This window comes from Podarcis tiliguerta, assembly GCF_965153285.1.
Source record: "Podarcis tiliguerta genome assembly, chromosome: 3".
In the NCBI taxonomy this organism is placed as follows: domain Eukaryota; kingdom Metazoa; phylum Chordata; class Lepidosauria; order Squamata; family Lacertidae; genus Podarcis; species Podarcis tiliguerta.
This window is the reverse complement of record NC_139536.1, coordinates 58,189,966-58,215,020: the sequence shown is the minus strand read 5'-3', so window position 1 is coordinate 58,215,020 and position 25,055 is coordinate 58,189,966. Positions and strand designations below refer to the sequence as shown.

The 25,055-nt window shown below is 40.7% G+C and overlaps 1 protein-coding gene and 1 long non-coding RNA gene across 6 annotated transcripts in view; both read right to left on the bottom strand.

Moving 5' to 3' along the window:
• The window catches only part of LOC310675053, a 47,981-nt gene extending 30,684 nt beyond the window's left edge, over window positions 1-17,297 (bottom strand). Inside the window, exon 1 of the long non-coding RNA XR_014509898.1 lies at window positions 17,083-17,297. This is a non-coding gene — a long non-coding RNA (uncharacterized lncRNA). The remainder of the gene's footprint in view (window positions 1-17,082) is intronic.
• Window positions 17,298-22,158: 4,861 nt separating this feature from the next.
• HIVEP2 (HIVEP zinc finger 2) overlaps window positions 22,159-25,055 on the bottom strand; it is a 137,457-nt gene continuing 134,560 nt past the window's right edge. For all 5 annotated transcript variants that reach the window (XM_083434723.1, XM_083434722.1, XM_083434724.1 and 2 more), the window contains one exon: window positions 22,159-24,775. In XM_083434723.1, the coding sequence (XP_083290849.1) occupies window positions 23,945-24,775 (831 nt within the window). In that variant the 3' untranslated portion in view covers window positions 22,159-23,944. The remainder of the gene's footprint in view (window positions 24,776-25,055) is intronic.

Below are 25,055 nucleotides of genomic sequence, written 5' to 3'. Positions count from 1 at the left end.
TTTCAGCTGTTGTTGAGAAACTGCAGAAACCCCACGTACCCAAGAGGCCACCAATTGCACTCATTTCTAGAAAAACATTTTTTTTTAAAAAAAGTCTTATGGTCACATTTCTAGTTTTCTAGTTCCACACTTTTCTGAGAAATAGTCTCAAAAAGCTTATTTTCTAAGGTTTTATGCACACAGTATTGTCTCATTGCAGCAGAGCAAGACCCAAAGTCACAGCAGGATCATTCATAGCCGACTAGCAGCCTTGAAAATGTTCCATGAATTAAGCTAAGTGTTGTAAGAAAATGAAGACTCCCTCATTTCTGCTACAGAAGGTTCCATATATTACAGAATATGGCTGTCACTTCCCTGTTCTAATCTAACTCATGTCACCTTTGGGACATTCAGATTATCTCTCTCTCTCTCTCTCTCTCTCTCTCTCTCATTTGTAAGAGCCAAATTTAATCCAGAGTTTTTCCACACTTATTTACTATTTACTAGGCAGGTATAACTAGCTCAACATCTTCTTATAAGGGCCTATTCAAGTGGCTTGTCATTGTGGTTGTGGCAAGGTCTCACGGGATTACATATAAAGGTGATTTGTTGCTGTGGCCGCTGTTCCTGCTTGCCTGAGTACTTGTACAAAGTGCTGAATAGTCCATTCATAAAGGAGGCCTCCCTGCCACCAACACAGCAGCCGTTCCTACTCCTGACAATCTGCAAGAATCAGAAAGCTCTGCAGTGTGGCTGAGCTGGAGCTTGATTCCTTCCCCTGTCCTTACATCTGGTTTCAATATTTCTTGCCTTAATCTTCAACACTGACTCTTCTTGTTTGGCCCTGGACCTGGGCTAGTCATTGGAAATCATCATGAAGACATTTGGAAGAAGTGCTAGGGAAAATGCTTACTTTTTATGAAGGATGTGTCCCAAACTGGTTACATAATGTTTAATTTCAGCTTCAATACAGTGGGTTTTTCTTTTAATCTCATTATCCTACTGCATTCAAATCCTTTGCTTCTGTCTGATAAATGAACAAAACTCTGTACCCCAAATCCTCATCCCCAACTCAAAGCCCTTAAACTCAAGGATAATGGTAAAAATTGAAAAACACAATACAATTAAGTTGTTTGAGGGTCCCTTCAGACTGGTTTTTATTGTGGGTGTATTCTGCATTGTGTTCTTAACGCAGTAATAATCCATTAGTGGCGGATTGATTCTGCTTTAGTTTGCTTTGCAATGTTTCCTGTGTTTTTGCTGTCTGGAGAGGCTGTAGCAGGACAAAAGCAGGACACAGTAACTTTTTTGGTATAAGAAGTTGTGGAATTGCAGTAGGAAGTTATGGGGCAAGCACTGGCTAGAAGTGAAGCAGTGTGACCACCCCAAAACTTTTGCAGTGACAAAGTGGAATTGTAGGGTTGCCATATTTTGAAGAGCAAAAAAGTGGACACACTTGCCGACTTCTACTTTTAACTATGGATCGCTATAACGACTCATTTTACATGCCCATGAAACAGAGGATGTGTCCTGGAAAAGGAGGACATATGGCAACCCTGCACAACCCCTTCAATAGCATCAGGAACACAAAGCATCCTGAATGTGCAAGAACAAAGATGTGAGAGGGTTCCTTGATCTTCCCCATTAGAAATTACAATAACTAACAGAGCACCGGTTTTGCATGGTTTGTTCTACAAGTTTAGTCAACTAGTTTTGTTTTGCTTGACCTTCCTGGTTTTTTTTTATTATTCTTAATTTCTTGAATAATTCTCTTAGCAACCCTTCTATTATATATATATGGGATTTATTTATAATATTTTGTTTCTACTAGAAATGTGGCCTTTGACCAAAAATGTAGGACATGATCCAGTCAAATTAAGCACTAATAAGTCCATTGGTTTCAACTGGAAAGAATTAACAGTGCAATCCTGTGCACATCTACTCAGAGGTAAGTCACATTGACTTCAATGGGGCTTATCCCCAAGTAAATGGTTATAGGGCTGCAGCTTTAAGAATATCCAAATGCTTCCACATAAATTAATGGGATAAAAAAGTCATTCTCTTTGGTTGGATTTTGGTTTTACTTGTGCACACTGCAGGCTTCTTGTTGTTTACTGGGTTTTTTTCAAGATTTGTACATTCTGTAGCTTATAGAATGGGGCACCTGGGGATTTCCAGTTCTATTCCACTTTGCTACAAATGAGCCCTTTGGGGCCTACAAACCAGTTCTTGTGGGACAAGAGTCGGAGCATTGGCCAACCTACCTCAGTCTTGTCTATACTGACTGGCAGTTGTTTCAAGCAGGGGGCATTCCCAGGCCTACCTAGAGATATTGGGGGTTGAACCTGAGGCCTTCTGTATCAAAGCAGATCTCACTGATACACCCTTGATCTGAGCTACGGCCTACCCATGTTGTTTTGTATGAATAGTATGAATGTATAGTAGTAGAAATATCATAGTTCAATAGTATAAATATGCTGAATTTCAAACATAATTTCATACATAAAACCCACTGGCATCTCTTACCATAACTTCTCACAGTAATGCATTCTTAAGGTACATTTTAAAATTATGAAAGAAAGAAAGAAAGAAAGAAAGAAAGAAAGAAAGAAAGAATTATTGGACATTTAATAAGGCACATTGGCTTTAAAAAAACATTTTTATTAAAGATTTCTTGGTTTACAAAAGTATGTGCAATGTCTCTTTTTTCCAAGTTACATTTTCTACATATCAGTTTCATTTGTTGAGACATTAGTGTTGCATTAGGAAGAAAAGGGAAAAAGAGGTGGAGGGGGGCATGGTGAGTGGGAGTGGGGAATTGTTTAAGTCACAATGGGCTTCCATTTTCCTGCCAACATAAAGGATAAGCAAAGAAGTGAAAAGTCAATATAGTCTGTAGACGTTAGACTGGAACCAAGACAGACCGGGGTTCAAAGCCATAAGGCTCACTGCATTGTTGGATGAGTCACTCTTTTTCCTTCTTACCTCCTTTCTCAAGGTTATTATGGAGATGAAAGAGGATAAAATACCCAGCCATGAGTGGGAGATGAAAATTCAAACGTGATGTGTCAACTTTCCTGAAACATGTGGGCTCCAGCCCAAGATCTTTTGTTTCCTCTTCAGCTGCTGGGGAACCATGGAGCAAAATTCACTTAATACAAACCTGGTTATCCTTCCTGAAGTGAACTCTGTTATGCATCTGAAACTGATTTGCAATTCAAAGCCAAGATGCTTTATAGCATTCCTATTTCCTTGTGCATATAATAGGAGTGAGTGCTTCTATTGGCTTCAATTCCAATAACTCTGGCAAGTCTGGCTTGGGAACAACTGTATTCACGATGATATTCTAGTTAGGTGATAATGTCTTCTCCATTTGGATTATCACTTCTAAAAGTATCTGACAAAGATGGAGATAAAGATTCTTCTATTGTTGTGGAACAAGCCCCTCACATCAACGGAACCCACAGATCTGTGCTTAGCATTTTTGTCCACACTTTTCACTTCTGTGACTCTCTCTATTTACTCACCTAAAATAGGCAAACATAATAAGATCTCTGCCCTGATCTAAATTTCCATAGGGAGGGAGAAAACAAAAGATGAATATAAGGAAATGCATTTATATCTGCTTTGGGTTCATCTCAGTGGAGTGAGGAACAAGTATAATGGCCATTATTATGGGAGCACATGTTGCTTTGTTAAAACCTCTGCAAGCCCCAGCTATTATCATAGAACAGGTACTTCATGTACCACATCTATTTTCCATACCAGATGCAAGCAAAGGTTTTGCAGAGGTAGATTTAAAAATAAATAAATCCCAGTTTGCCTGGAGGCAACATCCACATGAAGCTATTTCAATCAAAAATGTAATGTGTCCCAAACACAATAAACCTATTTCTTCTCACCCTCATAGTGGCAACTCAAGTAGCTATGCAGAATTTGTTGAGCCATTAATCCTGGGCTGAACTTAACATCTGATAGGTGCTTCCTTTCCGCAAGACAGTAGAGCCAAAAATGTCTTGCACTGCCTCTAAACCTCAGAAATGGTTTGTATAGGTGGATGTAGCGCCAGCGTGGCACAGAAAATCTGAAGGCGAATCTCTGCTTCATCTGAGCAGCCTGTTGGGCTCACCTCTGTAAGACGGAACATGCAAAAGTGAAGAAGCTTGGGCTGGGTAGCAGAATGAGTCAAGGAGAAGATGGTGGTCCTTCTCTAGAGGGAAAGCTTGGTATAGTCTGAATATATATTTTGCGGCCCCAAGAAGAACTCATTTGCCTGTATGTCATACTCTGAGACAGGACACCAAAGTTGACTCATAGGATCAAGAATCTGCTGATTTGGCAGCAAGGCAACACTGGTAACCCTGGTCTCCATACATCATGGAAAGCCATGCAGATGTCAATGATATTATTCTTCAAGTGAATTTACAGAAACTTTCTTTCCCAGATGTCATGCCTATGCTCCAGTGTTCATGTATCCCCTATCCATTCCAGAGAGAAATGAAATATCCTTTGCTGAGTGAATTTCAGTGGGAAATGCAACAATGAGGATTCTCTGAAGACAAAAGTGAAGGATGGCTTGTTTTGAAGTGGTTTTTTGTTCCAGGACTTTGGTTTCTTCTGTTCATTTTGGATTCTTTTAGGCTTCTTTGTGTCTCAAGGCTTATTTAATTTTCAATTTTTAACTATATACATTCCCTACTTTTAATGAAATTTCCAAAACTGTTTGTTCCAACCTGGGGTCTTCTTCCATGGGAACTTTAAATTGCTTTCTCTCTCTCCCCCCCCCTTAAAAAAATCCATGAACTTTAAATTGCTTCCTAGTTACTATTTTTTTGTAGATACTAATTTTGTATCTAGATAATTTTTTTCCTAAATATCCCCAAAAAGGGCTAGGGAGAAAGTTTAAATATTCGAAAGAAGTTTCAATATTTCAAAAAGAACCTTTGTGAGTTGCCTATTTGTGGGATTCCCATGCCATCGATAACAACAAAGGCTGGGGAAGCCATTCCCCCATCCCACCCCACTTCACCTAAAAGGGCCAACAATGAGATCATTTTAACAATGAGAACTATTCGAAATAATGGTGTTATTTCTATTACACCCCACCAAAATGAAGGAGTAAGTGCCTTAACCAGCCACACAATGTCAGGAGAATATTACTGCCCAATGGCAAAGATTGCTTTGAAAATGAACATCAAAGCGAAGATTGCTTTGAAAAATGAACATCATTCTAAATAAATGAATCCAGCCTGCCACTTGATTCTTGTTCTAGGGTCAGGACAACTCTTCTGTTTTTTCCAGTTTGACTTTTGGTACTTTTGGTCGAAGCATGTAAATATTATGTTTCCTACAGTAGGTGGCAGAGAAGGGCTGGTTCACAACCCCCCCCCCCCCAATTTCTGAGTGACAGAAAGCTAGAGCATTCCACTCAGCCTGTCTACGGGCAGAATTCCCACTTGTTCATCTCGTGTCCATCAGGAGAAAATCTGAAACCCTGCAGGGATTCCCCCATTGCTTCAACATTTTGTGCATTCTGCTCTTAGCTTTCCACTCTGGCTCCGTGCCTGATTTGGGTTTCTTCAGTTGCCACCCACGCATTTCCATTATTGAAATGGATCCAGCAGTAGCATCACAACCCCTCACTCATTTCTTTTAGGGTTGCAGGGACCCATGCAAAACCCATGCAGGGACCCATGCAAAACAAAACAAAGGGCATCTAGGGTCCGTTCGTCACCAGATTTAGTATTGATGCATTTCTAATGCTTCTCATTTATGGTGCTTCTCATGTTGCCTACTTAAATTATTTACACTATAAAATAATTACCTGCTATAAAATAATCATGAAAGGGAAATGAACTCCTAAAACCTGACAAGGCAATTTGCACACTGGGTGTGGTGTCGCATTATCATAACATTTGATGTTACTGTAGCATCCTGTGATGGCCTGTTTGAAAAAGGAAGTGCTCTTGATTATTTGTCTCCCATCCTTCGTCCAAGGAGCTCAGGCTGGCGTCTACGGTCTATCTCAGGGGTTCCCAAACTGTAGTCCACAGACAACTAATGCTCCATGTCTCTTATAATGTGTTTCATATGGCATTATACATAATTCAAATTGTAATATATAGAATAAAAGGAGCAATGCAAATAAAGTTTAAAAATATACAGCATCTAGCACAACAGATTCCAATGCTGGAACAGGCAGAAAAACCATTAAGTGGCCTGCCAAAACTTTCTGCAATTTTCAAGTGCTCCAGGTTAGGTGTGGGGGCATTTGGAATGACTGGCCTAATTCAAAGGCTTATTCAAAAGTTTATCCTAGGCACATGAATGACAACTCCCATCATGCCTGGCCATTGGCATTTACTTCTGGAGAGAAGCAGGGCTGTAGCTCAATTCTCATGATCCCAAGTGGGCTTTTATTCGAGCACATCATGCCTTCTTTTTGTATTATCAACACACTGATCCTTGTTTCCCTTTTTTAGCATACATCACAATATTTAGCATACATCACAATATTTTCAGGCTGGACCCTTTTACAGTATTACAAATTCAACTGTCTGCTTCTGGGGCAAAGATATTTGCCTCCTCCCAGTTTCTTTATTTTTCACATTTGTCCTGAAGATGCCTGTTGGATATGAAATGTTGGGCGAAGTCATGCTTTCTTTCTATTCAAGCAGCCCAGTACACTTGCCACTTCCATTCCAGATGCTTTGAAAATCAGTCACCAGATCGGTGTCCCTTTGCACACTCACCTGCTTCATTCATCTCACCACCTCATGGAGGCTCCACCAAGAGATCCATATGCTTACCAAAAGGAATACGTTCTGAGTAGCTTCACAACCACATTGACAAGGTCAAGCATGGACTCTTAATTCATGAATGTATATATCTAGTTCTTGATCAGATCCAATGAGCTCTAAAGCAGTAAAGTGCTTTTTTCCCCATAGCTGTGATTTAAGGCAAGTCCTTAAGAAAACACCATCTGTAGTAGTGCTATGGAAAAATAAGTGTTTCACACTCCATTATATAACTTAGTTTCATATTGCATAAAGCTCAGTCCATAATAATGGTTGGAAAGACATACCCCGAAGGGCAGAAAGTCAAGGCACTTTAGAAAGGATTCTTACCAAATCAGATAAATATATCTAATAAAACTAAAAGTACAGAGCGCATTTTGTTCTCTGCAATACCAGCTGATGTTGGTCTAAATATAGCCCATCTGGCATAAATGGGTTACATGATGTTGTGTGGTGCTATAAAGTTTTAATAGATGCTTATTTGATTAGACCAGGATCATTCATTCGTAACTCAACTACTTGTGAGTCTTGAGCAATGTGGTTGTGTTGTATTTGGGACTATTAAAAGTTTTTTATTACACCCCATGCTATTATATAGCCTTCCTAATAGTTCCTCCTGCTGCCACCCATTGGCCACCTGCACTCTCAGAAGGATTAAATGAACGACACGTATAAAAACGGCAGCCTCCATTTTATATTATATTCAAGGCAACACAGTAGACACTATCAAAAAGCTTAATATTTTCTCATATGCTCCAGAGAGCAAGATAAATGTAACGTCAACAAGACATGCCACCTGTGCCCCAGTTCACGCTTTAAAATATGTGTGTGCAACTAAACTGACAAGTAAAATAAAACCACCCAGTATGTGGGACTTTCCAAACAACCCACAAGATAGTTCTGTTTTTGCAGGCTGTGGGTGACTCTGCCAGTCTGATATTTTGCATCAGGCTAATTGCATATAAAACAATGTCACATGCTATTCTTTTTCTTTGTTAACAGTGTTTTATAGATTGTAATTGTTGCACTGATGATTTGTTAATTATTCTGTATGATTTATGCTGCATTTGTGATGTTCTATTGTTTTATCATGTTGTTGTTATTTATTGCTTGTAAGCCGCTTTGGGATTCATTTGAATGAGAAGTGGCATAGAAATATAATCAATCAATCAATCAATCAATCTCTCATACACGCACGCACACCCCTCACATGATTCAGGTTTCATACAAGACTAATTTCCTTCTTGGATAATACGCCTGGGTAGAAGACTGCACATGTACATATAGTCATATGTGATGAGCACATGGCTGCCTGCTTTGTCATGCCTACATGTATCACGAAGTCCCTAATGGCAGGCACTTCCCAGGCTGTGTGCATGTAATCAATGAGAAACTCATGCTCTTAGCACTCCTTATGCGTTTTCTGCTTGAAAAGCAGTTTTCTGCTTTGAAGCAGAATCCATTTGGTACAGTCATATTGCAGGCTGTAGTCCTAAGTCCTGGAATGGCTTCTGTCATCCCAACAGAATTTCCCCACCCACAAGGAGAAACCACAAGAGGAAGCTGGCACAGGCCAGCACTAAGTGCTGCCTGGAAGTTCAGGCGGCAACAGTTTACTGATTCATTTGAGAATTACGAAAAGGGGCCGGAGCTATCAAACCACTCAGAGCTGGAGATAGGCACTCCTGGATCCAGAAGTAGCCCGGGCATCAAATCTTCTTTCAGGGGAATGCAACCCCATCCAGAACAGGCCATCTCCCCACCTCCTGCTATCAAGAACTTGGAACAACTTAAACAGCTCTGTCCTTTCAGGATTCAGTTTTGATTTGTTGGCCCACATCCAGCCCATCACTGCTTACAAACACCTGTCTTCCACCACAGCCATCCCTCCTGATTCAGATGGAACAGAGAAATAGATATGGGTGTTATCCACATATTGATGACACTTCACTCCAAAGATGGCTATTTTTTCTAGTGTAAGTACTGTGTTCTGCTAAGGTAAGGAAATCTTTGAACACTCCTACCATATCCAGCAAACATAACAAGGATAGGATTGCTTTGCTCGTGCTCTGAAAGGTATCACATTTTATTGTGTGTTTAACTAAGTTGCTTTGGGCTGATACTGTATTTGAGCATACAAATAACATAAATAAAGGTGTTCTCTGTCGACCAATCTGTGTATTGTTAATGGCACAAAAACCCAGCCATGCCAGTTTGCTGTGGTCAGCTGGCAGCCATAGCCCACATTCCGATATAATGCTGGGTTGAAAGCCTCACTTGTTTAAAATAAGATGCCTAGTTGTGAGAAGAGTCATTGCTTTCGTATATAACACTAACAGAGAGTTTTATCTTCTTCGTTCTCACTACAACAGCTCCTGGTCTATTAATATGCCACATGCGCAAAACATATAGTCTAGCACCATGAAGTGGGAAAAAGTGGTAATGAGGAGCATCTCAAACCTCAGGTTCTTCTGTAAGGCACCAAACTAACTCTGAATAATCAGTAGCGCAGTTGGGACTGCAAATTTTAAGAGGGTGGGTGGGGAAATCAGCCTAAATTAAGTAATACACACACACACAGAGACACGGTGGCCCATAAGAAAAATGGCATGTCTGCTACCTTCTCCCACATTCCATCATTAAGACTGGGATTAGATGCAGACTCCAGGGCTCCATCAACTCTCTCTCCCCACCCTACCCCACTATCTTGCCTGAAGTAGCATTCTAGAGAACTCAAAAGCTTGCACACTTGTTTGTAACATTTTGGTTGGCCTAATACAGTGGTACCTCAGGTCACATACGCTTCAGGTTACAGACTCCACTAACCCAGAAATAGTGCTTCAGGTTAAGAACTTTGCTTCAGGATGAGAACAGAAATTGTGCTCCAGCAGCGCAGCAGCAGCAGGAGGCCCCATTAGCTAAAGTGGTGCTTCAGGTTAAGAACAGTTTCAGGTTAAGAACAGACCTCCAGAACGAATTAAGTACTTAACCTGAGGTACCACTGTAAAGGTATTGCCCAAATATAGATTCTGAAAATTAAGGGATACCATGTTCTGAGTTAGTTCAAGCCAGCTAACTCAACCGAGAACAGTTTAGGGCCATTTCAGCATGTTGGTGTGACCATTTTTTTGCACTCATCGGAACATGTAGATCACTGCAAGTAACAATTACAAATGTCTGTATATAAATATGTACCTTGAGTAGCTACGTCTGGTGTGGGTGAAGGTTTTTGAGATTATACTGGACCTCAGCAGATCATACCAGCAAATTACACATGTTCACTGGCACCATAGGTGCCAGCTCCTGGGGGGCTGAGGCACTTTCACCCGAATGTTTTTTTTAGGGGGGTGGAGCCCCTCAATGTTCAGAAGGCATTTGGCTCTGCCCCCTGTCTCCTCACAACGTCATGTGTGTGACATCAGGATATTACAACCCTGGTCCCCCTCAATCATCTTGAGAAGATGACGCCTCTGACTGACACAGTGTAGCTTCCTGAACCATAATAAGCTCTGAACCATAATATATGCATTTGTCATCTTAGGTTATACTCACTTTCACCATGTCAGGAGAAGTATTGCAACAGTCACCCCTGGATCCCTGGAAATTAGCACCCTTCTTACTTGTGCATAAGCAGAATCAGACACAATCTGTGAATTCTGGTTTTGTATGCAAGGAGTGTAAGAAATATCTGAGCAGAAGAAAAAAGAGAGGCTGACTTGTTTCTCTTCTTCATCTCTCTCTTATCCCGGAGAGGTTTCACATTATATTAGTGTTACCGAGGGTCCCCTCTGTACTCTACGCAGCCAGTGCCTAGAAGCAAACCTGATGATAGTCAGTCTCTAAGAATGAGAATGGGAATCTTGTCACAAAGTGACAGTGCTAAGAGCCTTGGGCAGAGAGTCTGAAGTCAGCCAGCTGACAGCAGCAGTGACACCGGACGGCAGCTCTTTTCAACAAGACCCACCATTTCCAGCTGCCCTGAGGTTGGTGCTTCTCAAGGCAGCTCTCTGATCTGACTTTGACAGCATGTCTAGCTCAGCGTCCTTCATTGTACATCTTTCCCCATATGCAGAAGACAGAGAGAGAAAAGGAGAGAAGGCTACACGGTCATTCTCACATAAGCCGGAGAGCTTATCTTCTGACATTACTGAAACTCAACAAGATGATAATGTTTCTGTGTCAGGGCACCATTCCACCGTGCATTTCTCACTCCTTCCTTTAACCCTGGGCATGAACACAACATGGGCTTTGTTGAGAGCTGCAGTCATGTAATTTTCCTTACTGGTGGGGGTTGGAACTAGTTCTGTTATGAACACATGGTCTACACAAAGATCTATGCTTGTGCTATAAGGGGCTGCCTTTCAAAAACAGACCAGAAACTTGCATGGGTTCAAAATGCAGAGGCCAAACTTTGGTTCTCATTGCTCAGAACACATAACTCTGTTTCTGTGTCATTTTCACTGTCTATTGGTTTCTGAGCTCAGCAGAAAGTACTGGTCTTGGCCTTTAAAGCCCTAAATAGTCCACGACCCAGTTACCTTGAGGACCATTTTCTCTTATATAGTCCTCCCATAGAGGCCTTGCTCTCCATGCCATTGTCTCAGGCCCTTTGATGAGTGAACATGAGTCATGAGTCCTTTCTATTAGCAGCTTTGTGGATGTAGAAAGAGTGAAGAGACCTGTCAGGATTTATTTATTTATTTTGAAACTTCTTTAGCAAAAGGGACTTGATGTTTAATTGTATTCCTTCTCAGCTCCTGCATTTTTGACTGCTGCTTTTGTTTAATATAATAGTTTGTTATTGCATTGGATTTGGCTTTTGGGTGGTACCCATAGATGGACAGTATTTTGCACATACCAGAACTTTAGGTCTACGTGATTAAAAGTGGGTTAAAGCACTCTGTCACACTAGCACAACAAATGCACTTTTTTAAAAAAGCAAACAAACCAAAAACCTCCTTTTTGCACTTTGGAAAGTGACTGAAAAATGCATCGAAAAGTGTGGGATCAATAGACGGTTAATGGGAAGAGGTGTAAACACAAGCAAATCAGAATGAATGTAGACTAAATTCTCATTATCATATACTGCTCCAATAAACAAAACAGAACAAATATTCTGTAAAGTCCAGGCACAGTTTAACCACAGCATAAGTTTTGTGTGAGCAAATCAGGATAAGATTGAAGAAACAGGTCATCTGGGGGAGCCCTTGATATTTATCTCTGCTTTGTTTGATGTAGTTATTTCATGTAGCTTCTCTGAGTACCATGTTACTGCAGTCAGGTACATGTAGGGCTGCCTTACATGGTCCAAACATTTGAGTTGGGCAGCATGGATGTTAACTAGGACCAGCCAATACAATCATATTATGCCAGGCCTCTGTCATCTGCACTGGCTTCCACTATTTTTTTTTTTTTTTTGCCCCAGTCCATTAGGATCCAACAACATCTGGAAAGCCACAGATGTTGGATACCTGATATAAGCACATAGTACCCCACCTGGTTCAGAGGCATTTTTCTTTCTTGGAGTATACATGAAAAGCAGGTAGTAGCATTTAGTCACAATTACATGCTTTAAGATTTTCCAAGTTAAATCAGTGCAAGTTAATTGCATGCTTAATTATCCTGTGATAACTTACTTTTTATTGCATAGGATTGCAAACAGGATTTTTTTCTCTGATTTTGTTGTTTGTTAAAGCACCTTAATCCTACCTCTCCCACCATTTAAAAAAATTATAAAAACATAGCCCTGCCTTGCATGGCCAATGATTAAGGATGCTGAGAACTGCAGTGTTTTTGTAAGCTATTTTTAATCTGTGTTTTATTAAAATATTATTTTTATTATGTTGTATAAATGGCCTTAAGAAAGTTTTTGTAGGGTAGGATGTAAATCCCGAAATAAAGAAATACTACAACAGCATAATCCCCAAAGTGCTTAGTAGTTTGAGCTGAATTATGTCCATGCTTCCTAACAATACTACTGAGTAGAACAGGATTCCTTCCTTTTCCCAAAATGACCGTACTATATCATTATCCTCTTCTTGTTTTCTTACAGAATGTAACTGTGTCTTACCAGTTCAATGAACACTAAGTGACTGGAAATTAGAATGTCACGTACATAATGGAATACACTGCAGAAAAACAGTGAAATGGGTTGAGAGATGTGAAAGCAGCAGCCCACACACTCTCAAACAAAATTGTCTAGCAACAGGGATATTAATAACTGCTCTCAGCCATTCTAGAATATTCTTCCATGGCTCTTGCTATCACCTACTCAGTTTCACTTTATAAGAGAGACACCATCCTTTTCTTGGGTCAGAATATTTTGGTCTCTTCTAATTCTTATTTAAAACCCCACTGCCACCTTACAAACAACGAGGTCATGTCACAAAAGTATCAATCATGCCACAATGTCCAAACCAGAATGCCAGGTACCTCTTTACACACCCCATAAGAAATCAGTGACGTCCTTCCTGCTTTGCTACAGACATGAAGATTCAAAACGAACACACAAAATAATAGCTTCAAACCAGCCTCCCACTATGTAATGCTTTCCATATGCTTTGGATCGCAGCTCCCATCAGCTGTGCTAGTTGGGGCTGATGAGGAGTCACTCATGGGCACATGAAACAGCCTACCAGAAAAAGAAATGTATATACATCATAGGCACATCAGTGCTTAGTCAATGCAAATGGTTCCGATCAGGGCAGTGCCTGCAAATCTGGCATCAAAGTGGTGAAACAAGCTAGAAAAGCAATAAAGGGCAAGGTAAGCAAACTTTGCAGAAGTGGGGAGCACCTTTGGGTGTAGGACCACACTGTGTAAATCAGGATCAAAAACATGGAATTGACTGAGAAATCGTGGGGAGATAAAACACAACAAAATTTTGGGGTGATTTTAGTACTCCTTGGTGCCAGAGAACCCACATTCTCAACCCACATTCTTTGATCTAACAAAAAAAGACAATGGAATTTCTTAGGCAGTTTGTGGGCTATAAAAAGACCTCTGTGCATCGCAGGTTGCCAGGCATATGTTGCCCACCTGAGAGAGCGAGTGCTTAAGGTTACAGTGGGTTTATATACTTCAGAGTTAAGCTATGCAAGGAGATTCACAATACCTGGAAAAAGAAGTCCTTTGGCTGAATGCAGGACTGTAACAAAATGAAAATGGGTACTTCTATAGCTCCTTTTATCCACAGATATCCCTCTAGTGCTCTTGAAACCATTAAGATAAATGTAAAAAAGAGAAAGAAACCCTGAAGCACATGATGCTGACAAAATGGAAAGCTATGTAGTTTTCTATTTAGCCAGAAATAACCTCCTTTTTAAAATGACTCCTTTTCAAAACCAATGTCAGATTCTCTGTTGACGTGCGTACACAGGAATTGAGCCATTAAAATGCATGAGCCTGCCCCAGTTTCGAAGAGGAGAGATTTGGGATCTTGATGGCTGTGCAATACTAGATATAGGAATGAACCCACATGATGGAAAAGCTACCAATGAATTTCAAACAGATCTTAGAAAATATTAAATGCTCAACCCTGGCTGTCAAATCAAGCAGTAAAACTCAAATATGAGGAATTAGGCATCAAATTTTATTGCACATCAAATAACAAATATCAGGTGTCAAATATCAAATACTGACAGCACGGTCAAATGTTAAATTGTCACCACAGTCTATTCCTCCTGCCAGCATGTCACAGTATGGAAAAATGGAGAGAAGCAAAAGTGAGGAAATACTAGGCTGAGACGAAGAGGCAGTAAGAGGAAAAAATTAAGAATGGAATACTAGTCTGAAGGGGAAAGATGTTATATATATATCACCCCTGCCCTGCAATGAGGCACATCCTTATTTTATGTGATCCCCATTTCTACTCCTTACTTGGTTTTGTCTTTCACAGGAACACAGAAACCAAGGAAGTTCCCTTCTATTGGTCCATCTAACTCAGTATTATCTACACTGACTGGCAGCAGCTGTCAGGGGTTAAGGCAGGGTTGTATCCCAGGCCTACTTAAAGATTGAGCCTAGGACCTTCTGAGTGCAAGGCAGATGCTATGGCCCTCCCCCCCCCTACACTTTACATCAGCCTTCCCCAACTTGGTGCCCTGCTGATGTCGCAGGACTACAACTCCCATAATCCCCCACCATAGGCTGTATACTACGGGATGGGGGTTGATAGGAGGTGTAGTCCAAAGATGCCTAGGAAGGGCCGAGTTGTAGAAGGCTGCCTTAAGTGAATCCCATTCAGAGCACCCTAAGTAAGAGTGACTTTCTTCTGCCATCTCTGTTATTTTCTGCTGTGTTTGTGACAGACAGTAAGTGAGGGAATAACAACAGACAGACAAAAACATGGATGGAATTCTCTAACCGAGGAAGAAAAGGGTTGGCCTTAGGTACATCTTGCAGCCGTTTCAGTCTGTCCTTTCACATGAGGAGATAAGATTTCCTAGAAATCTGGCTGATATGAAGGCTCAGGAAGCACATGGTTGCTTTTTCTTGTTGCTATGCCTCTTGGAACAGAGCATTTCGGAAATTGCTCTTGAGCTTAATTTTCATTTGTTAGTGTGCAGACCACCTTTCTGTATAGAAATCTTCAAGGCAGTGGACAGAGCATAAAATCATGCTGTTCTCTGTACAGCCAAGTGTTCCCTTGTAGGCTTTATTCTGCTGTGCTTGTCACAGTGTGTCCAGAAGGGACAACTCTGCCACAGTGAGATCAGGGAAAACTCTTGCTTTGTTTATGAAAGAAACTTTCTCACAATATTGCCAGCAAAGAAAGCGCTACTAGGATGGGTAAAATGCAGACACATCTTTTTTTTCTGGCTTTAACATTGGAATATAATATTTTATTATATCTTCATCCCATCCTTAGGAAGTCTTGCTTAAATCTTCTCCAGTCTGACCTTGGCATAATTTGCTTCAGTTTATGAGTCTGGAAAGGTGGGAATGTTCTTGGGGTTTGCTCTCCTGTTCAGTGTCTGAAAGTCATGTGTATAGGGTTTATGAAAGGACCTTTGTCCTCCTAGGAATGCTTTCAGAAAGCCTCTTTCATAAGTTGCATGTACATTGCATTCTCTCAGTGGCTACAGTACCAGAAACATGCAGCTGGTGTTTACTTTGGGGGCAAATCCCCCCCATTGACACCAGTGGGGTTTTTTCCTCTCAATGCAAAACCACCTTCTAGATGAGGGATTTCCTTCAGCACTTCAGCAGGGGAAGAAAGGGTTAAATTTCCCTTACACAGCTGACAGTGCACTGCCATCTTCAGCTGGTGCTAACTGCACCTTTCAAAACCTGCACCTTAACATGCAAGTAGCATCACATCAAATTCGACCTGAAGACTTTGCACATGTGGAAATGCAACCTCACCTTTACTTCTTAATTACAGTTTTGCTGTTCCTTTACAATGACAGGCGTCATCAACGTTTTTGGGCACATTTTGAACTCTGAGGGAATGCTAGGGGTTCCAGTCACAAAATGGCTGCCATGGAAAGGGCGTGACACAACACAAAATGGCTGCCACAGTGCGCATAGCATAACACAAAATCACAGAGAGACAACAACAACTAAGAGCGCTAGGCTTTCCATAGGAAATCGCAGATCACTCACACACACACAAACATCAATGTTTTTGCTATCTAAAAACAACAGGGAGAATTCCTTGGTACCAGGAAAAATATGCAAGGTAGCTGCACCAATCTCATTTCACAGAGATCACTCAGAGTGTATCTGCATTTTTTTGCCTCATGACTTTCTTTCTAGGGGGGCTGAAGACTTGCTTTTTAAGAAAATGAAAGCTTACAGTTTGGGGCACCCACCCAGGGGCCTTCAGAGGTGCCATAGCACCTATGGACCCCAGGTTGGTGACCTCCATATGATATCAGGAGGAAAAGGACTCCAAGTGCATGAAGAAATATTCATTTGAGACCCAACTGATTTTAGAATAATAGCAATTGTGAGGGACACAATAGATATGAGAAATAAATGGGAAATGCAATAGTCATGTGCAATGCATTATCAACGTCTTATAGTAAGTAAATATGAAAGTAATTATAAAATTGTTTATAAGAGCTCTTGTTAAGCAAAAACTAGAAATATAAAACAAGATACACTCAGGACAAAAGCAAATTAAAAACAGAACAAAGATCTAAAGATAGAACAACCCCTAGATTGAAACAAAGAAACCCCCTAATTAATAAGGATTGAGATGTAAGCTAGAAAACCTTTCTCAAAAAATCTAAAAAATGATGTCCAGATTTTAATGATACAACCAAATATCTGTAAACTAGTGGTTATGAATAATGCTTACCAAGTGGAGAACTCCTGCAGGAAGCACCCAAAGGCCAGAACCAGTTGCCTCAGGAAGAAACCTTTAACAGGTGCAATGATTAGAGTTAATGTGGGGTAATGTTGAGAGTATTTTAACCCTTTAATGACTTAAAGGTACCTGAAGAGCTAAATGTATTTAAATGCCTGAAAATAGGTGGCAAAAAAATGGGTTTTCTCCATTTTGACATTCACTCTTAGTTACAGCTAAAGACCAGGTAAAAGAGCAGGTGCAAGCGATTTGGGGGGGGCGCAAAATTGGCTTTTAAAAGGTCCATAAATATAAATATCGATCATTGCCTCATAAGAAATGGTTTTAAATAGAGGGTGAATTGAATGGGGGGAAGGTTGGAGGACAGGCAGAAAGGAGAGCTAATTTGTCCGTGGCTAGGGCACGCAATCTGGACGGTTCTGCCCCACAATAGTGGGCTTAGCATCAGAAGTAAGAATACTGATAGCTATTTAAGGACAGTTGCAGCCATCTATCTTTCTTTCATAACTTGCTTTATTTTTCTTTGCATCTGGTTCCATTTATGACTCATCCTTCCCAAACATCCATATGTTGCTGCAGAAGGACTTCAGCTTTACTTGCTTCATAGTGAGTTGTAGCATTGGCTGCCAGCCAAATAAATGTAATAAAACCACTCCCCCTCCCCCAATCCAAAATAAAAATGAAATCTCATTTGCAGTGAGAGTTAATTAGCAGCCTGTAAGCCATTTCAGCAACTTGTGTTGTGTTGTTGCCTGATCTGCACCTTCCAACTCTGTTGTGGCATTTCATTAGCTACAATATGGAAAATTGGGTTGGCTGCACATTCCAAACCTCGGCTGCTAGAGGAAATTTTGGACAGTCACCCTGCGGGCTCTCTGGGTGTCACTTTTTGCATCACCTGTTCAGAGCACAGTGACGCTGATGAATCTTAACACTTTCAATATGGAGCTGACAACAGTGATTTTGCGGAAATAGGCAGCTTGTCAAGAAGCTTGCGTACAAAGGACTTGGCATGGCATTAAAAACACTCAGAACACAAGTGACTAAAAATGTCATCACTACTGAAGTTTTAGAATCTGAAAGACCAGTGGGGGGGGGGGGGAGATGGGGAGCATCATTTTCAAATTACGGTACTTTTTAAATGTGATGTTTTTCATTCCTATAACTTAGCAATACCTTGCTAGATATTGTGGATGGTATGTCTATAGTCAAAATCACTCCTAGCATCATTTAAATAATAATTTTTTAAAAAAATGAGCTTGGGTGCCTTAAGAGTTTTCCTTCCCCTAGGAAAATGTATGCAAATTTCACTTTCCATGAGGGAAGATTCTCAGGATCTCAACCTCTACTACAAATTGATGTTCGAAGGGGAGAAGGGAAGATGGACTTCATCTCACCTCTGACACCCTACATGGTTTCAGATCAGGATACCGAAAGAATATCTTGTCTGGCATAATCCTGCCCATTCTTTATGATTTGCTGGGGAGGCACTATTTTGTATCTCATCCAGATCTGAGGCTCGTTTGCTAGAGACAGGTGGCTGGTAGAGAGGAGGCTCCCTGGAGATCCCTCTCCTTGACATATTTCTATCACCTCCTTCAGAGGTGGTTTCATTTCTTATTTATTCATTAAATTTGAATGCCGCCCTTCGTCCGTAGATCTCAGCAGGGTTTGCAACATAAAAATACAGCATGAAAACACAAAATACATGATAAAAACAAGAACAATAAACACAAACCAATAAACCTCCCTCCCCCTACTATATCAAGATATCTGAAATGCATTTAATTTTTATCTCTTTTTTAGCAGGCACATCACATAGTGAAACTATGGAATTTGTAGCGATGGCCCCCAACTTGGATGGCTTTAAAAGATGATTAGTCAAATTCACGGAGGAGTAGGCTACCGGTGGCTTCTAATCCTGATGCTTATGTTCTGCCTTCACTGCTGGAGGCAGTAATGCTTCTGAACACCCAGTTGCTGGAAACCACAGGAGGGGAGAGCGCTCTTGTGCTGGAATCCTGACTGTGGGTTTCTCACAGGCATCTAGTCGGCCACTGTGAGAACAGGATGCTGGCCTAGATGGACCACTGGCCTTAACCAGCAGACTCTTCTTAGGTTCTGAATTTTATTTCATCTCTTAGTCACTTGAATCCTATTTAACTATTACTTTTATTTTTAGCTGCTTAGGACTTTTCCTAAATGAAAAGGTGCGTTGAGAATGTACTAAAATAAACAAGACTTCTGCTGATGGGTGTTTTCTGAGAGATGTTTTCCTAGTTTGAGCAAGAGGCATTGAAACATCTTCCACAGGAATGTGTGGGACACTTGTGGGTGGTGGAAAATGGAGGGATGGAAAATCTCCTTCTCCCACCTCTCTGTGAATTACTCCGGGTCATAAATTCTCCTTGGCAATTATTGATCCAGTTGTTGGAATTTACCAGGTTACTCTTTCCAAGTTGAGATGACCACAGGTCTTGTTAGTTGCATGTCCTGTTAGTTGTCCTGTTAGAAATGAAGGGATCTGCACATAACCATACATACCTGCCCCATCACACCTGCTCCATGCCAGCCTCTGGGATTAAAGGAAACCTCTCCAAACAGGCAGCAGCAGAGTCTGGAGTTAAGTGAGGGTGGCAGAAAGAGCTGTTCTATGAATGCAAAGTAAAGGGACCCTGGAGATTGAGTAAAGGATTGCAAACGGCAAGAGTCTGGAAGCTTGAACAAGAAGAGTTTGGTAGATACAGCAGGACTTATGGTAAATGGAAATTATGTTCAGCAGAAAAATGAGAAATTCCAGGACATACAATGCGATTTTCTTGGCCTTTTTGTTGAGTCCTGGCCAGATGTCTGTTTCTGACCATCTGCAGTGCTCCCACCATTTTATTTGTACTGTTGTTAAAAATTTGATGCATATAAATAAAAACAAAAAACAAAACAAAAAGAGACAGCAATGAGAGAAATGCACAGAGATATTTGTGCTGTTAGAATTTCGTATGCAAATCTTCAGTTTGGAAGAGATTTGGGACAATGTTTCTGCAACCCTCCACTTGTGAAAACTTAATTGAACCCTTCAGGACAGTACTAGAAAAACAAGAGTGTGTTTAGAAGTGTAATCCACTTGCTTAGGGTACGTATTCAGGTATATTTTATCTGGACACAGCATAACAGCTTATTCTACAGATATTTTCACTTAGTGAGATGCTGGATGGATGATATCATAAAGACTGCACCAGATGTTTCTCTGGGAATGCAGAAAAAACGTGTAGGCCTATCTTTCCTTCATGAGCATTTGGAAGCCTGAATAGGTATTTTATTTATGAACCACTTTGCAAAAACACAATAGCAGGAAATCAGGATCATACCTCCCCTATAGACATGATGCACTAGGCAAGCAGGAAAACTTTTCACTGAAACTTTTTACACATATTTACTTTAAAAAGCATAAGCCTTATTTTTTTGTGTTACAGAATTGGATCATCCTTTTCGTTCATGTTTTATTTCTAGTTCAATGATGGATACTAAAGGCAAACACTTAAAAGTATCTGCATAGAGATGGATAGCTTGCTGGGATGTCTGAATTGGGCCCCTATTTCCTCTCTCCCACAGCTCCAGTTTACATTTTTATGCGCAGATCTCAAATCCCTTGGAAATGGATGGCCCTGTTCTAGGACTTGTCTGAAAGACAGGGAAGAATTCAGTTTGACAGTACAATATGCAAACTGGCGTTTGCAAGATGCAAAGCTGCTGCTTACACAGAAGGCTGCCTTACTGAGCCAGACCACTGGTCCATGTTTAGCCTTGTGTTCATCAACTGGTAGCAGCTCCGGAAAGTTTCAGACAGGATTCTTTCTCAGACTGGAGTAACTGGAGATATCCAGAATTGTATGTGGCATCTTTTGCATGCAAAGCATGTGGTCCAATACTGAGCTACATTCCTTTCCCTAGGTTCTGGATACTCTTACTTGAAAACAAGCTCTTCTGGAATATTCAGCGCTACATAAATGAGTTCAAACTGCTACCATATAATGAAGCCTGGGGTGAGAGAGAAATACAAAGATTATGTCACCCACCATTTGTAGGAATGATCCCAGATAACTATTGGGTCCTGCTAAAGGGGTTGTCCCTGAAAAGTGATATGGATAAACCAATCCAAATTAGCCTTTTCATGTAGATGTCCGTCCAGGAACGTGTTCTATATATTACTGTGCAAAAATGAGCGGGGAGCTGGAACTATGTTGGAATTATTATTATTATTTATTAAATTTGTATACAGTCCTTCACCCGTAGATCTCAGGGCAGTTCACAGCAATCAGCTCAAACACATAGCAAACACAATTAGGAAGAATACCACATTCCTGTGCCTTAATTTAACCAAAGATATCCACATTTCATTGACATTTTAGCAACAAATTAAAAGAAAATGAGCCTAGGGTAACAATGACACCCTGTGTCTCTTGTTAAAAGCTGATTTAGCCAAAGAGAGGTAGGTCGTATTTTACTACCATAGAACACGGTATCTGCAGAGACTTAGCACTGCTAATTCCCGCCCCCCCTACAATGGAATATAGAGGTAAGTGCATTGCTTATTTAACTCATTGCTGGGTTGTAACCCTGAAATATGTGCAGATTAATAATTACCGATTTGTCAGGTTGTTTAAAGACAACAAGCTGTTGTTGACTCATCTCTTTGGAAGATACTCAGGTCAAGAGGTTTAAACGTTTGAGTATGGGCAGTGCTCAGATGATGATTTATGATGATTTTTTCCTTATTCAGAAGTGTGCAATGGATTTGGCAGAAACGTAGCAATAGGCAAGTCAGCCAAAGCGTCAACGGCTTTTACTGTTATTTCATGCAAAACCAGGCCAGTTACATGCGTGCTCATGCCCAACAAAATGTCACATTATGCAACATGCCGTCCAATCCTATAAGTCTTTATTTGGAAGTAGACTCATTTCTATGGGGCTTATTCATACATATAGAAGGCATAGGATTGCAGCCTAAAAGAGCGACATTGCTAGCCTGGAAAAAAAAAATTAAAACACATGAAAACTAGACGCTAGGTATGTAATGTAACTGTATATTTATTTCTTTTTTTTAAAGAACACTCCTTAAATGTATTGCAATTCAATATACAAACTTTTTTCACAGAATTATAATCCACTAAATAGCACAGAAAAGACCCCAGAATTTTCTTGACTTGGGTGTATGCATGGATATTGGGGAGGGTCAGGGTGAAGGGAGCGGCCTCCATCATGCCTTCCAAACAAATAAGCAATGGTTCTTTCCCGTCTCCTCCTGAAACCACTGCATGCTATAAATGCCCTAAATCTCGAAGGAGAGAATTCATTTTCTCCGCTGACCTTTTCCTTTAGATAAGACGTATGGGGATGGGGATGGTAATTTTTATTCTGGTGAGAAAATGCCTACCGGTTGTCTTGGTTGTCCAGAAATGGCTGTAAAGCCTTCGTCTAATATTCCCTCCCCGAACCCACCCTAAAGTCCCCACATATGAGTGAGATTACTTGGCAATATGACTAGGCTCCTTGGCTATCAACTAGTATGGAGGCTCCCCAGGTCATTTCCATGGCTCTACCTGCTGCATGCAGTGCCCAGCACTGACAACCACAACTACCGGCCCCGCCGATAACAGAGATCTATACAGTCAAACATGCTTTCTCACCTGAGCTGGAAGCCTGATTCCGCTATAGTCAAAGCCAAGGGAGCCAGAGTTCCATTCTTCTTCTTCTTTTCTTTTTTAAAGACACTTTAATAAAGATATGTGCTGCCCTATCACCTGACCCTGCTTCCGTTCAAGTCAAATTCACAACTTCCGCTGACTTCACTTGGAGCAGGGTGAGGTCTCTAAGTGTCCAAACAATCTACATGAAATTGCACCACATTTTTTCCTTTTGCTTTTTTTAATTCGCACATATTTACATGGGGTGGAATGTTTTCCCATTTTCTTTTAAAGGAGCATATAGAGCAACATGTTCACATAAGACCAAATACTTTTAATATATTTATAACTGTTTTATAAAGCTTTGAAAAAACTCACAATAGCACATGGTTTTACTTTAATGCTTTACGGTACTATCTTTTTAAAACCACAATCAGCACTTTTAAGTTATAGTCGATCCAGCAAACAAGAGACAAAAAATTACAAGAGTTAAGAATGGACTGATACATCCTTTTATCTTATTTTTGTTTTAAACTAATGCATAAGTGCAGAATAAGATACTCTAGTTTAAATATCTTGTTTACAATATACATTTTTTTGTTCTAATAATGCAACAGTAAATCCCATGCTTCACATAGAAAAGCAATCCGCAACATTAAGAAAAAATGTACAATTTATGAAACAAAGTAAATAAATATTAGTATTACAGAGTCAGAGCTGTACATAAAAGCTGTTCAGTTTTAATCATATAAAAATATTTTAGTGCAACCTCACATATATATTGATGCTTTTTTTGTTTTTTGCTTTACATCGTTTAGGTCAAAGTGTCCAAAAAAGGAAAGAAATTACATTTATTACAAAGCAGATACACAAATTCTAAAATATGTACAAATTACCGCTAAAAAAATGCTTATAAGAATATAAGCAAAAGTAAAGAAAAGGCACAAACATCTGTACAGGTTAAAAGTACCAGACCCAATAAGAACTTTGAAATTTCGTTTTGGTCAGGCTCATGATGACTCGTAGTTTTACTCAATTCTTTTGATATAACAAAAGTATATATAATAGCAAACTACTGTAACTTAGAACCGGCATGCTATAAAGATGAATACTTCCTTCTATCACTAGGGGAAGGGAGTCGGGGGTCGGAGTAAACACATGTATTAAAGTCTTCACACATTTTCGGATCGCTGTGGGTTGCTTTTTTCGGAGGGTGGTTCTCTTCTTTCCGGTGTGCTTGATGGGGAATCTTGCTTACTAAGATAGCCTAACTGTCTGACATCCGCACTGCTTTTGCTGTAAAAGGTGGAATGAGATAACGCAGTCTGTGATGTACCAAAAAGGTCCTTTTCGCCACTGTGCAAGTCAGGGGAGGTGGCTGAGGCACAGATCTGACCTGGCTCGGAGCCACTAAAGTGTTTAATGCTAAAATGTGCACTTTCCGAGGGTTTCTGCGGAGGCTCAGAATCCCTCTGCGACTGCTCTGTCCCGTGTAGGCCTTCCTCGGCTGCGATTCGGAGAGAAGCTATGGCTTTTGTACAAGTCTGTATGTTTTCCTCCTGCTCCCTCTCGACGACGCCGTCTTCCGAAGTGCTTTGTTGCAGCAGCAGCAGCTGAGAAGGCGATGCGGCGCCTCGAGCCGCGGTGTGCAGAGCGTGAGGGCAGGTGCGCTTCTCGTGGTGCTTCAAAACAATGCACGATTCTTGAGCGATGGTTTCCGAAGCTGCCCTCTTCTTTTCACCAGAGCCCTCTTTGGGGAGGGACAAGATGGACGGAGGGTGTAAACCTGAAAGGGCTGCAGGTACCGAGTGGACCATCTGGATGCCGCCAATGGGCATCATTGGGATGGGGGCGCGAAGCTGCTGCTGAGAGTGTAGTGGGAGGTGGCTGAAGACATAGTCAGTAGGACCCTCAGGGAACAGGCTAGATCCGTGATGCTCCAGAAGTCCCTTTTCCCCAGAAATATTGAAATAAGGTCCCTGGAACAACCCTGGTCTTGAACTCTGCAAACAGAGAAAGATTTTCACAATTAGCAGCAGCTATCGCAAGACCAGGAAATCTGTTCTACAATGCTACCTCTGGTTCAGCAAAATGTGTCGTCAAAGAACAAGAGGTAACGTGCAAGAGACACTGTGGCTACAAAACCTTGCCACTCTGCCATCTAGAGCAAATTGCCACAACTATAAGATGCTCCGCAGAGCAAATACTATCATTCATGCCCTCTTTATACATTTTAAATTCACCTTCCGAAATATCACACACACAGGGTAGGCTTATAAACAA